Source organism: Apostichopus japonicus, chromosome 2, assembly GCF_037975245.1.
Source record: "Apostichopus japonicus isolate 1M-3 chromosome 2, ASM3797524v1, whole genome shotgun sequence".
Classification (NCBI taxonomy): domain Eukaryota; kingdom Metazoa; phylum Echinodermata; class Holothuroidea; order Aspidochirotida; family Stichopodidae; genus Apostichopus; species Apostichopus japonicus.
The window spans coordinates 26,713,298-26,729,053 of record NC_092562.1 but is presented as its reverse complement, the minus strand read 5'-3'; the positions used below and the strand labels follow the sequence as shown (position 1 = coordinate 26,729,053).

At 37.3% G+C, this 15,756-nt stretch overlaps 1 protein-coding gene across 4 annotated transcripts in view; it reads right to left on the bottom strand.

Annotated features, from left to right (window-relative positions):
• Window positions 1–15,756, bottom strand: part of LOC139984368 (receptor-type tyrosine-protein phosphatase S-like) — a 55,185-nt gene that overhangs the window by 20,556 nt on the left and 18,873 nt on the right. For all 4 annotated transcript variants that reach the window (XM_071998269.1, XM_071998276.1, XM_071998284.1 and 1 more), the window contains 5 exons: window positions 6,022–6,315; window positions 3,894–4,205; window positions 2,104–2,180; window positions 1,544–1,775; window positions 313–636 (listed from right to left, as the gene is read on the bottom strand). In XM_071998269.1, coding sequence (XP_071854370.1) covers window positions 313–636; window positions 1,544–1,775; window positions 2,104–2,180; window positions 3,894–4,205; window positions 6,022–6,315 — 1,239 coding nt within the window. The remainder of the gene's footprint in view (window positions 1–312; window positions 637–1,543; window positions 1,776–2,103; window positions 2,181–3,893; window positions 4,206–6,021; window positions 6,316–15,756) is intronic.

The following is a 15,756-nucleotide window of genomic DNA, read 5'->3' as shown; positions in this document are numbered from 1 at the left end:
AAGTCACATAGGCTTTATCATGATTAACATAGACCAAACTATCAATCCTCTCTACTACCAATGTAGTGACCGTGGATTGAATAAAAGCTACAATCATAGAAAGGGTGGGACTTCAATCAATGTGTTTGTCCAGTGTTTGTATGTTGTTGTATTTGTTTTTCTGTTTGGTAATATTATATTTTGAGAACAAAAACTCTGTATCAATGCCATTGTTATTCTTTTGACGTCCTCTTCACATGATTCCACCATTGGTGACAATTACAGTATTTAGTTTAATAACATTTTCTAAATTGAACTTCTATATTTCTTTACCGTGGCAGTATGTTTTAGCCCTATTTAAGACTGGACCCGGTGTTCCATCTCCATTAGGCCCTTCTCTCACAGCTGTAACTCTGAAGTCATATTCTGTGTCTGGTTCTAACGGTGGCGTGATCACATAATACATTTCTTGGTCATTGCTCGCATTAACTGTGATGAAGGTACTCGTCCAGTTTTCGCTCTCCGACCTCTTGGTAAATAATCTATATTCAACTACCGGAGGAGTCCCAATGACGCCATCCCATGGAGGCCAGTTAATTGTTAGTGAATCTGAGCTGACATGAAGGACTGTTGGAGCGGATTGGTACTCTGGAAGTCCTAGACAAGTTATGATGTGATATATGAAAGACACTACAAATTTAGTAAACGTCACTATATATATATATATATATATATATATATATATATATATATAAACATATACTTATATATATATATATATATATATATATATATATAAATGCAATGGAGGTAAACGACAAAAGCAAATGAATATATATAAATGAAAAAATATATTTTCATTTATATATATATATATATATATATATATATATATATATATATATATATATATAAATATTTAAATATATATAGAAATAGTAGTATAATAGTAGTAGTATATATATATATATATACATATATATATATATATATATATATATATATATATATATCGTGCAACTTTAAGGCCACGACTGAAGAAATGGCACGTTTTGATAAGATTTTATTACTATCAATTGGTATGCATAGGTATGTGTGCTGAGGAGTTTCTGTTTGCAATTCATTTTCTGCAGAAAGTTAAGAATGTTAAGAATTTTTATTTTTGGCTATTACACAGAGATAATTATCTCTGAGAGAAACGTTACTTTTCTTTTGTTGTGCCCTGTTGGTGCCAGGTATCGTTATGTTAAAAATCTCAATATTTTCAAATTTGATCCATGTAAAATTACAAACTTTGTATCAAGGGTGATGTAATGTGTACGATACAAACACCAAACTAGTCCTTGAATTCGCACGTTCTCATTCTATTATCATACGAATGCTCGCAGCAAAAATTTGATATGCGCGTAAGAGTCATTATAAAATAGTCACGTTGAAGAGTGAAAAGCGTTTATCCTATCGTTTTTATCAAAATCCTAATATATAAATTGTGGCATATGATGTAAAGCTTGGTTATTCAATATAATACATCAACACTAGATAGTTATGATATTAATAAACATACTTGGAACATAGTAGTAAATTTCATCACTGCTAGAACTTTCACCTCCACTTGTTGCCAGCGTCATGTGGATGCTGTAATTTCCTTCTGACTTGAGATCAGTGAGCGTCAATGAGGTATTTGAAGGATCTGTTATGTTATATTCGCCTTCGTGTAGTGTTTCCAAGTTAATTGATGCATAGAATATAGTCAACACAGTCACACCAGAACTACATGATATGTCATCAGTGGGAACCTAGGTAAACAGAACGGATTAAAATACAATTGCAAGTGTAAAACATTAAGTGCTCTTATGCTTTGGGACAATCATATCCAGCGAGATAAGCTGCCACCCTGTTTACCAAAGCATAGCATGAAATCAGGCAGCCAACTTTTCTGCATCATTTTCCCTTGAAAGAACGTTCATTGATGGCTTCGTATCAACTACAAGGTTTGATAAAACAGGAATGTTACCGAATAATATAATAATCGACAAAACTGTAGCCATTTGCAATGGTGTTGGCATTCAGTTATAATAAAGAACTTGAAAATACCTCGGAAAATGAAAATATAAAAATTCAAACCTGCCAAGATATTTTCACATTTTCCTGATCTTCTCCAGCGACTTCTGCAACTACATTCATAGGGCTAGCCTCAGGAACTTCATTTGAAAAATGGAATAATGAAAATAAATTTCAAGTCATAGGGGCAACGTTAATTAAAGAAGGATGTACTTAAATGCTACAGGTGAATCTCACCATGCTGTATGATAAATATAAGGAATTAATGGTGAGTCAGTTTGCTTTAAACAAGAATAAACGTCTCTCGCTTTAAGATGCACATTGAATCTGGTTCCGTTGTGATAAAGTTCGGGTAATATGTGGATGAAGAAACTGATTGGAGCAGGCTTCACTTTTAGGCCTCCCTGACGTTTACACGGACAGCAGGGCCAGTTTGGTTCCATTACTAAGCCTTAAAGAGTATCCTTAGTAGAGTAACGGTACTAGACAATAATCTACGTTGTCTGAAAGTTTCAAACGAGGTTTAATTAGAAGGCTGAATAGTACGCCGGTTATATAGCAGTCATTATAACTCTTCTATGAAACTTTTCTTCGAAGCGAGGAGATCCAATAATGTTTGTTTAGAACTGATTTAAAGCCCGTAAATTGAGATATTTGACGTTTATATTTTACAGAGAACAAGTGGAACGTTCATTTTACTTAACTTATCATGTACTGTAGAAATAAATATGGTTAACCGTTTTCACTTTCTACATTTTTTTCCCCTACATTTTAGGTCAAGGATGGTCATGATTGGCTTCATCTTGTGTGTAGGTTTATTGTCTTTCTCGTGTTGATTCAGAAGATACCTTTGGCTTGTCGTCTCTTTCAGCCGTACGGCCATAAACTTTAAAGCCGATAATATTGTCAGGGAGTTCCAGCGGAAAAGTAAAATGCAACTTGTAAATTGCTAAAAAAATATTTACCTGCATGCTATATAAAAAATAGTGACCGTGATATTGTTACTGTTACGCCAGCTTAAAAAATACAATTTAACCTCAATTGTTTCGTCAAACATATACAATTGGTGAGTGTTAAGTATACATCTTGTCCAGGTCGCTGATCGCATATGTAAGATATCATTCGTAGTGTGAAGTGAACGTAGTTTAGCGTCTCACAAACTCAGACAACAAAATTTCCGGTTTCGTGTAAAATGTAAAACTGTTTTTTACTGCTTTAAGGGTTAAATGGGTCTTGAATGAAACCGTCAAACATACTTTTCATTATGTGTTCTTTATATTCTGGACTCGACTCAAGAACAATGGAATATTCGTAACCACAAAAAGAATGAGACCAAAAATGTCGAGATCAACAAAGAGTAGTTTTGGGATCTACAACACTGCTGAGTAGCCGGATAAGGTACCACCATTTCACATACTTATTGTGTTTAATGTTTACTTGATAAAGAAGCATAAAACGTCAATATCTCATATACTTATATATACTTTCAGTACCGCAAATCAATAAATACGCGTCTCATCTGTAGCCTATCAATAGAGACCATCATTGGGTTGATAGGGTAACATTACACCAATTATCAAGGACAACTGATTTCCAAAGGTGTAACACAGAACTTTAACAAATTTGACATAAAAATAAAGGTGCATTGTCATGAGTACTACTTGCTCGTTATTAACATGTTCCTTTCATTAATATAGGGAAATAAAATATAAGGACACCAATTTACACAATGCAATGAGATGCTGACAAGAAATGCTTTCAGTAAACATTTGCTAATATGTGGAGCAAAATCATTTACATGACCTATAAAGCCGTTAAAATACACTGTGACGTAGTAGGATAAAGCAAAATACCTGCACACATTGTTGCAATATTTAGCTTTGGACTTCTTTGACCTTCTCCATTTTCTCCTTCTCTTACTGCTGCTACACTGAATGAGTAGCTTTCATCTTGCGTGAGGCCAGTAAAGATAAAACTGAGGGTCTTGATAGAAGTAGAACTACCAGCTGACCATTCCTGTGCTGACTCCAGCTTGTAGTAAGGTATGTAACCGATAACAGGAGGGTCCCCAGCTTCAGTTTCTTCATTCCAGGATGACCAGCTGATGTTGACTGTTGAATCCGTTATTAAATCTGCTTTTGGAGCAGATTGCAGAACAGGGAGATCTAGAAGTCCAATTGTGAAAATTGTAAAGAAAACACAGATCCTCTATTGTAAGAAAGCATTATTGACTATTTAATATCACGTCAGACATAAACAAAGTCTATCGCTATATAAAATGAACAATATAATAATATACTATGGAAAATTGAGTAATTGTAACAATGTTTACAGTCGGGCATGGTGTGTAATACTGAAGTCAGCTATATGGTAGGCCAAGTCTGGTGATAATACAATTAATACATGTAAAATACCCTAATCCAAACCCATGAACTCATTATAGCGTGTTCGAGTTTGCATATGCAGTACCGAATGCATATAGCTTGTTGACAGTTTCGGTATGTGTCTGCACTGATTCTTGTAACACCCATATCTCTAAACGTTTACCCGATTAGCAACCCTTACACTTGGAATCTTGGTTACCTATATTAGATAGGGACCTCAGTGAATTTATTGGAGGTCAACAGTCATGTGAAATCAACAGAATGAAACAGTGGACACTTTGCATCTCCTTATCTAGAGAACGGAAAGATGTAGGTAGTCAATTATGATTTGGACAGCCCCCTCAATTTATATTTATTGTAGTCAAGTAGCTCAAAGTGACTACCATAGCTAAGGAAATATAACATTTTGAGTTTCCTACTTTCATGAGTAAGTACCATTTTTATAATAAATGTATTATTTTTGTGAAGGTCAAAATTAATCAAAGGCCCAACAGCAGCTACAAAAGTACTCTCACAAACAAAACTTCTTCATAATACCTTATATGGCTCACAATGGCTCATAAACTGTTACGGTGAGGTGTTCGATGAAACTTTAATACAATTTTGCGTTCTGGTTTAAGCCTAACACAAAGACAGCTTAAGCGTTTAAGTGCTAATTACAAACTTTTCAAAGTTATATCAAACTTGTTGTCATTGTTCATGTCAATAATAAATAAAATATATTTATCTTTCTGTCATGTTTTCAAACCAATGTTTTTAGCTTTCTAGGATTGTAACAAAGTTTGTCTGCTAAGAATGAGCATAAGTCAAATGAAAATGAGACGGTGGGAAAGTAAATTACACCATTATTCTGCGTATGCCTTATTTTTTCGCACAAACAAATAGATTAACTGTTCAGAAATATTGCAAATCAAAACAAATCTCTCAAATGGAAGCTTAGCTTAGCTCTTCTGCAGCGTTCCTGCACATTTTACATATGATGCTTTGCAGAAATTGCAAATAATGAACATTTAAATGACTGAAGGCCACACTTCTAAGAATAAGATTTAACTATGAGTTGCATGATCAAAGCCACAAGATCCATTTTCTATATTATATTCTAATTTTATTCAAAGCGGATAAAGAAGTCTGGTGCATGTTCGAAATTGAAAAGATTGTGAAGAAATCTTAAAAAAGCGAAAGTGTGATATTTGGAATATGGGCAAACATTTAATATGACCTATGTTGTTATTATAAGCCTATGTCCGTGATCTCTGCTATTGTGCATAGAGCAATTCATACAAAATATGAATTTAAAAAACTTGCCTTAAGAGACATGGTATTTCAAAGGTTTCATTCTGATAAAAATGGACTTCAGTAACATCCATCTTTACTGAAGAAACTAAATAGGATTTCTGTACTCACCAAATACATGGACCTATATACTACATGATACCCTCCAACCAACATTCATGTTGGTAATCATGTAGCCTAACATTAGATTGAATTCAAGATACAGAAAATTTACTTTCACTTCCTGTATAATACTTAGCATTTCTAAAGATATCACGGCTGACCTCTCACGTACAATTGTAACATAGGCAATTATGCTACTCACCAAAAACATCTATAGTTATGTCATATACTGCATATGTTTGACCATCTTTCCGCAGCTGACAGTAAAGTGTCTGTCCATCTGTGACATTATCTACCAGGAATGAAGTAGTTGTTGTTGTTGGATCGTCAGTAACGTCTCGAGATGAAATACCATTGTCATCTAAACTCTCATGATGTCTTGACAGAACAAAATTTAAGGTATTAATGTCTGAACCACTTGGACCCTTAGCAGCTGTACAATTCACAGGAACTGTTACACCAGGATTCTTAGGTGTATATGCGGCATCTATAAGACCTTAAATGAGGAAAGAATGAGAAACACTGATAGTGGTCTTTCTAAAATATAAGATCATACTGATAAACATTATAAATTTCAAGTACAACGCAAAGATAATACTTTGATGAGAAAGTACTTAGGAAGATCTGAGATTGCAAATTGATAGGAGTGTACTGAGATTGTGAAGAGCATTATCCTGAACATCACTTACGTACCGATACAAAAAATTTAAAATTAAACCTTAAGCATATTAACAGCCCACCTTCCCCCAATGTGCCATTGAGAACATTTTTAGTAATACATGCATAGACAAATTAACTATTTGCTTGACTCAGCACTTAAAGGCGATCTCGCTCATAGACTTTGGTTTGAGGGCGCTGGCATTACCGAGGTTTACTGGGACACCGATTAATCACGTGACCTCGGTTGCAAATTTAGATTAGTGAAGAGCACAGACAATCGTATGCGTAACAAACCCATACACACATAAAGTTATAAGACAGCAGTTCAGTTTACTGTTCTGTTTACCGCATAGGATTTTCGACCCCGATAGTTTGCTGTTTGTGTGCATTTTGAGTACAAATACTGTACGATTTTTGTCCAAATACATTCGATTAGAGTACTGTGACATTCATTTAAGATGATCAGGGCAAAGAGAATCTGGCGAAAGAAAACGGCCTTATCATGGAACGAGCGTAGGTTCAAGTGGAGGAAGGCCTTTGTTGCATGGACCTGAAAAAACAGCAGTGCAAAGGAACGACTGCGACGAAGAGATGTCACGAAGATCTATCTTCTACGTTTCTATGTTAGATGGCAAATGGAGAACGAACTCTACAAACAAGTCCACGATTTGACTTCTGTGAGCAACGCAGATTTCGCCGAACATTTGCTTCAGGATCACACAAAAAGGTAATGATTTGCTACGCTAAGCTAAAACTGTACAGGGTAGTACTTGTACAGAGCATTTTCCTAGCCTACATGTATAGCCTAGTCAGTAATGCGAAGTTCAGAATACTGCGAAGTTCACACACCCCTCAGAAATACACGATTCACCATGACAACCTACAAGCAAGAGCCAATATCACAAAAACTACGAAGGCTGCAGTTATTTCCTCTCCAAAATGACTCATGTGCTAGTACGTACGTACATATTTGTCAATAAAATTAAGTTTTAGTTTAAGGTCATTTTAAGGCTTAGGTTTCCGAATTTCGCAGTGTCCATGCACGTGTATTTGTTACATACATGATTTGATAAGGCCTAAGCCTAGGCAATGTAACTAGGGCTATCATTCAATATTTTTCTTCTGGACCTAAGCTATGCTCACCTTATCATACTTATCCTAGCACAAAATAGCAGTAAGTTGTATTACTGAGCCATCATCATCACTATTCGTGAATGCTTGTCATGAAGATACTGTATACAGTTAAACGCTAATATATCCTTCCTAAAGAAGACTGACAGGGACTAGGGGTCTTTAGTTTCACTCCTCATTTTGATGCCATGGAAAGCTGGGCCTTCTCATCACCAAAATATTTGCCTCAACAAATTGATGGAAATATATTTTATAACCCACTAGGCCTAGGTGATCTATTCAACCCCTCCCCCCCCCCCTCCAGGTTCTAACTTGTGATCAGCTGTCCTTGTTTGAAGGAGATGTTCCTGTGAATGAGCATTTGAAGTTCATAAATAAGTATCAAGCCTCATCTTTGCTCAGTCGTAATTAACTAGTGCATATTACGTAGGACTAAGGCCTATAGTAATAAGTATCTGAATTTAGTGTTCATGGTAACTGCATCCTAATGTTGTAATATGCACCAGTGAGGAAGGCCTTCTGTGCTGTACAAGTACAACCACATGGACCTGCAGTTTTTTTTCCTATAAAAATAATGCATCTTCATAAATACTTTAGAATCACTCCTCACTGATTCACATGTTTCTACACCGCTACGTATTCAGCTAGACCTTTTCTTAGGCTTTTCTAAGTTCAGCCAAAGCCAGCATATATGCAATCAAGTTTTAATGGTTCATTTGGGCAACGGTGTGTATACTTGTATCTATTGACTGTCTGTCCAATATTCCAGCAATCATGTGTACATTTCTGTGTTTGGGATTTCTGAAGGAACCCAGCTGCTATGCAAGAAATTAGGTAAATTAGCCTCACAAATTGAGGGACCATATTAGTATTCATAGCTGCACCTACATAAACCTTTATATAGCCCTGCCTGGAGATATGAAAGTACCAGTTTGTTTTTGTAGTGTCTGATGCTCATACTTTATGATGCTGTGATAAGTTATCATATTTTTATACTGTATATGTCAGTACTATGCATGATTTTTTCAGCTTCTTGAGAATGATATGGTGTTTAGTGTCCTAACTGAGTGAATATACTACTAGTGCTTGAGTGTGGCTGCTGCAACGTGTTTATTACGCGTAATTTTGCTCATTTTCACGGAGCACATTGTACAGTTTTGATTACATTGCTGCACTGTCGTTTCGTGCTGTTTAGTGTTCCATTCGGTGGAATGTCTTCCAGTTTTCATTCCGGAAAAGGGGTGATTTGTGCTCCTTTCTTGATTATTTTGGTTTGAATATATATGCTACACAAGCCTAGCCATGGAAGTACAGTGTAATACAGTGAATCACTATAGTGTTTGCAGGAACATTTTCCCACACACTGGGATTATACGCTACAGTGCTTCTCAATTGTATCACTACCGGTCAATTTGTAAGCCGCGCATACGTCCACCGCAGGCAGTGATTGACATATTGCGGGATTATGGGATTTACAGATCCAGGGGTTGTCGCGGGCAAGGGGCTAGGAATCGCAGAACTGTTAAATGGCGATCTTTATGGGACCACAACAACGGTGTCCATCGTGAACTTCTCCGATATTTCCCGACAGAAACCAGGTATGATAACAATGATCACTGTAGTTTCGGCCTAATTAATGCTCGCTCCCTACGAAACAAGTGTGAACAGTTCTTACACTTTGTGGTGACTGAAAACTTGGATTTCTGTATCGTTGTTGAATCGTGGATCAAGGATAGTGACACAATTGAGATCGCCAGTTTAAAAGCCGATGGCTACAACTTTGTCAATGTTGAACGTAAAGATCGCATCGGTGGCGGTATAGGAATTTTCTACAAAAACAATATTTCGGTCGAAGTAACTGATTCCGGGCAACGCTCATCTTTCGAATTTGCTCTTTTCAAAATCAGAATTGGTTCGTTTGTGAATGATGTAGCCGCTATATATAGACCACCATATTCGGCAAATCATCCGATTACAATAAATACATTTCTTACGGAGTTTTCTGATTACACCAGTGACTTATTCCTAACATCGAACAGATGCATGCTCTTGGGCGATTTTAACATTCGCGTCAATCGTGTTCTTGAACCAGGCTCAGAGGCATTTATCAACTTGCTCAATGCATTATCGCTGAATCAATTGGTTTCTGGTCCAACTCATATTTCTGGGAATACTCTGGACCTGATACTAGTCCGGGAAAACAGTGACTTTTCTGTCATAAATATTAGGACGGATTTTTCTCTTTCCGATCACCGATTCATATTGGCGACTCTATCTACATCTCGCCCAGTACTGGTGCGGAAACAAATTCAGTTCCGCAAGTTGAATTCGATTGATCGGGAGAGATTTAGATCGGATCTTAGTTACGAAATGGATGGGATGATGGCACTTGATTCTCTTGATGATCTGGTAACCGCCTATAATATCCGTATCGAGAGAGTACTGAACGATCATGCCCCTGTCATCTCTAAAGTAATAACTGTTCGCCAAAGTGTTCCGTGGTTTGATAATGAGGCGTCAAGGCTGAAAACTAAAACACGGAATGCAGAGCGGCGATGGTTGAAACATCCAACCTCTGAGAATCATGATTCGTTTCGTTCATTCCGTAACGAATACAAAAAACATGTCGAAGCATTGAAAAGCACCTTCATTCGGAGGAAGATTGAATCATGTGGCAACGACACCCGTCAACTGTTTGCTACCGTCGCCAACATTACTGGCAGTACAAAGACCAATCCTCTACCGGAGGGTGTGTCAGACGATCAGCTGGCTGGTGACTTTGCCACGTATTTTTATAACAAGGTCGATGTCATCCGGAATGAGCTCGAGCACCATCCTTTCTTCATCCCACCCGAGATGAGCGTACCACCCTTTGCTTCATTTTCTACCATTGATGTATCGACGACTACAGCACTCATTCGTAATGCAAAGCCTACGACTTGCCAGCTTGATCCCTTGCCATCGTCCCTTGTCAAAGAACATTATGACATATTTGCTCCTATATTTTGCAAAATAATTAATACATCGCTTTCCACTGGTAATTTTCACCCTGACTGGAAACAAGCTATTGTCAAACCACTATTGAAGAAAACTAACCTCGATCATATAAAGAAGAACTATCGCCCGGTTAGTAATCTGTCCTTCCTTTCAAAGATAGTGGAGAAGTCCTCTCTGATTAGTTTTACTGAACACATCGAGAATCACGGTCTCCTTCCTCCGTATCAAAGTGCATACAGGGCCAACCATAGTACGGAAACACTCTTACTGAATATATGTAATGATATCATGTGCAATATGGAGCGCCAGTTATTAACTCCATTTGCCGCAATGGACCTGAGTGCCGCGTTTGATACAGTCAACCACCAGCTGTTATTGGACATTCTCAAGAAGTGCTTCGGAGTTCACGGGGTAGCTAGAAAATGGGTATCGTCGTATTTATCTGAGAGACATTTCGCTGTTTGTATAAACAAATCACTTTCTACGCCGATGAAGGTCAATTTCTCCGTACCACAGGGTAGTATAAATGGACCCAGCTATACTAGCACAATGAACACATGTATCAGTGATGACCAATTCCTCATTGGCTACGCCGATGACCACAGTATCTACTCTAGTTTTAAACCCGGAGACGTTTCTTCAGAATTGGAGTCAATCAGGGGTCTATCATCAACTCTAGAAAATGTGAAACTCTGGATGCAATTTAACCGTCTTAAGATGAATGATGAAAAATCGGAGTTTATCGTTTTCGGAAGTAATCGCCAACTACCAAAGTGCAATACAGACGTTTTATTCATTGGGGACACTCCCGTTCGTCGTACCCATAGTGTGAAGCTACTAGGTGTTTACCTGGATGAAACCCTCAATCTCAAACATCATATTTCCATGAAAGCTCGTGCATCAGCCCTCGCCATGTTTAATCTGAAGAAGATCCGGAAATATTTGGACAAGTCGACATGTCTCAAATTGCAAATGCCATGATTTTCTCTCATATGGACTATTGCAATGGTCTTTTTATCAACCTCCCGGCCTCCACAATTCATCCCCTACAAAGGATCCAAAATTACACGGCTAAAATTATTCTCGGCAGATCAAAATATGATAGTGCCTCCGCAGCATTGAAGGAGCTGCACATCCTCCCCGTCAATGTCCGTGCCGAGCACAAGATCCTCCTCCTCGTTTATAAGTGTATACACAATTCAGCACCAGCTTATCTGTCCGAGTTGCTGGAAATTAAGACACCTGGTCGTTCAACACGCTCGTCAAAGGGCATCCTTCTTAAGGTTCCTTTCACACGCCGCAATTGTTTCGCAGGCCGCTCTTTCAGCGTCGCTGGCCCTAGACTTTGGAACGCTCTCCCCGTCGACACAAGAAATTCAAAGACCATCAGAACTTTTGAAGCTGCTTTAAAGACTCATTTATTTAAGAAATCGTTTTTATAATTGTTTTGTTTGTTCAGCGCCATTGAGTGTTTTTTTACAGTAATGTGCGCTATACCAAGTTTTACTACCTTAACCTTAACCTTAACTGTCCCTACAAATTATAATATCCATTAAATTTTGGTGACCTAAACTATCTCTTGTGGAGAGTAATCTAGCGTTTCTTGTAGTCGGAAATAAAAAAAATCATGTAAACAGTAAGTTTTCAAAGTGGTGGTCTATGTCATGGAGTAAGCTAGCATCTCACTCATGAAACCAACTGCTCACATAAACAGGACGTTTACACAGTACGTATATAATGAGTATACATCAAACTTTGATCAAAAGACCAAACATCTTTCTAAGTGGTATGAAACAAATAAGTTTACCTAGACAGGAAGTTAACATAGTAACTTGTACATTGACATGCGAGCTCAAGTTGTTGGGCAAGCAGTTGGGGAAAACAGATTTATCCTCACAATTTTCTTGAGAGGTACCGCGGTTTATGGAAATGTTGAAGAAGAGTATGAAAGAATATCTCATCTTAATCTGGGTTTAAATCAATGTGGGTTAACAATATGTTATTTTTGAAATATGCATTAGTGTTTGTTTGTTACTTTTCTCTTTCATATTTTTTCTTGAGTAGGTATGATAAAAACATGTTTGTTTGTAATGAATTGGTCATTACCAGATTCATCGCGCATACAATTTAGCTTGTGGTGTACAGTAAAATTAACATTTCAGTTATATGATTAACGGATAAAGTTTTTGTTGCATTGAGCAGATGTCAAAAATGCATCATTTCCAGAGCGATGCCGAAACTCAAACAGATGCATTCTCAGCAGCTGTCACCACAGAAAGATCAGTTGACACTCAGAAAGGAGAAGGTAAATTTATATTTTTATCCTTGCATGGATTACAGACTGGAAGAGCAGTGCCAATATTATATCTGATCTGATGTGATCAGAAAAATAATACAATTTCATTCTCCTTAAATTTCTAAAGAAAAGAGGAAAAAAATGGTAGCAAATTGCTCATCCACTAAAAAGCATACATTTGTATTATAATTTATAAAAATAAGTGGGCCTGATATAATCGGGATCTTTTTTAGAGGAAAACTGACTAGTAACAGGAAATTCAAGAGACACTATAGAGCCTGGCACAGAGAGGACATGGTGAACACAAAGAAAGAAGTTAATGGCTTATTGAACAAAAGCAGTCAGGGAAAGCAGAGGTAATAGATAAACTGCGGAGTACAAAGCGAGGATTAAGTAAGGAGAGAGGGCGAATAAACTATGGCAGAATACAGAGATGGAGCAGAATAAAGTTAGTCACATCCTTCCTGTATATTGAGCCCATTCAGTTGAATGTTGCTAAGGCATTCCCGTCCACTATCTCTGCTGAGGTGTACTAGTGTCTGAGATGGTACGTCTACGAATTTAGTTACCTGTTGGGACATTTCTTTAACGGTATGATTGGTGAGCTGAAAGTGTTCCCCTACTTGAGTCTCCATTTTCACAGTGTTGACATTGACCTTTGACTAGAACTGCTTCTTGAAGGTAGTCTTGGTTTCACCAACATACTTGTAACTTCAATATCTTCTACTTAAATGTCCTCTAAACTCAATGACACCATTTGAATTGAAATATCAGTTTCCAATGCTGAATAGGTGTGATAAGTTCTGAACAAAAGTATACTTTTAGTCACAGCCATGTTTTTCAATGTGTAGCTATTGTAGGATACTTGCAAGCTAGTAACTATTGTTTTATGTAATCTTTAGAGATACTTCTGATCCAGTTACTTCAACACCTCTCAAGAAGCCATCTGCCATGTTCTGTCCGATGTCACCAGTAGGATTAGATATGGAGCAATATGGGAGAGAAACATCAGACCCTACAAATACACATTGCCACATTTACATGATTCTGAACAAAAGAGATCAAATATACGGCAGGGGCAAGCACTTTCCCAGACTTTCGTTGACAGGTCGTGCGACATCTACAAACCGTTGGATCAGCAGCTATTGATACATCTGCATTTCCAGATTGGGATAAATTGGTTTCGTTCATTTTGTTCGATAGTAGCTATGACTGTGAACCAGGAGCTTGGCCACCCTCTAAATCAAGGCGGGCAAGGTTGGGGAAATTCGATCAAGGAGTAACAATCAGAGAATGGCAAGCTTTGTATTATTGCTCATAGGCCTACACGTAGAGCGGGTATAAATATCTGTATCGGTTTATTATACTGGTGTTCATTTCCGTTGCCAGGAGGGGATACGATTTGAACGTAGGGGAGGGTGTGTATGTGTGTGTGTGTGTGTGGGGGGTCCCCTTTAAAGTGTTCAAACGATGATACATTTTACGTCTATCTTCTTGTATCACATGTTTATTAAACACCCCTATTAAAACGATCACTCAGTCCTGTCTATCACCTCTCTCATGCACTGGTGTATTTATTTCCTGGCAAGATAACATCTAGGCATAGTAAGGGTCAGAGGTCATCACAACTTAAAAGAATTGTGTCCCTGTGGTCACTTATATCCTTGTAGCAGTATGGCGGGCCATCAGTCTCAAATCATGGGAGATCGACTTATACCGATTTAAATCGACATGTACCAGTTTCCTTCGACTTATACCAGTTTCCAGCAGCTGAAATTGACTTCTACCGATTTAAATCGACAGATACCGATATACCCATTTAAATCGATGAAAAGTAAAATAAATCGATGATATGTCGAAATAAACTGGTATATGTCGATTTAAATCGATGATATGTAGAATGAAACTGGTATGTGTCAATTTAAATCGACATATACCAGTTTCATTCTACATATCATCGATTTATTTTACTTATCATCGATTTAAATCGATGATATGTAAAATAAATCGATGATATGTCCATTTAAATCGATATCTACCAGTTTAAATCGATGATATGTCGAATTAAATTGGTAGAAGTCAATTTCCGTGGACTTATACCAGTTTCTAGCGTCTCAAATTGACATATACCTATTTAAATCGACATATCATCGATTTAGCTCATTAACATATTCCAAATCCCGATTTCGGTGATGATTGACATGTGGAGATACATCACGTGTTGTCACCTGACAAGGCGGCGAATAATTGAAAATAAACACGAGCACAGTGGAATGCATGATTTGAGCTTGAATACTGTAATTGTTAAACCCCATGGGTATATATTTAGCTACATTAAAACGTAACCTTACAGTAGGCTTCACTGCAGAACAATATCATCTTTGTTTATGGTGTAACTGGAGTAGGTAATTGCATCTGTGTACGTGCTGTGGGCCTATTCAGTTGCATGTGTATTCCTATACTATAGCGCCACGTGTTTGAGTAGACAAGCCCAGTTTGCATTGAGATAATTGCACGTCATTGACATATCAGTTTTTTCGGCATTATTGTTACACCGAAATCTTTTTGCAAGTAATTGTTCATAATTACCATTGACATAACCATGATGATCACCTTTGCTAGCTTCGTAATTTTGGAACTATTGAATTATTCGCCCGCCTTGTCAGGTGACTACACGTGATGTATCTCCACATGTCAATCATTACCGAAATCGGGATTTGGAATATGTTAATGAGCTAAATCGATGATTTGTCGATTTAAATATATGTCAATTTGAGACGCTAGAAACTGGTATAAGTCCACGGAAATTGACTTCTACCGATTTAATTCGACATATCATCGATTTAAACTGGT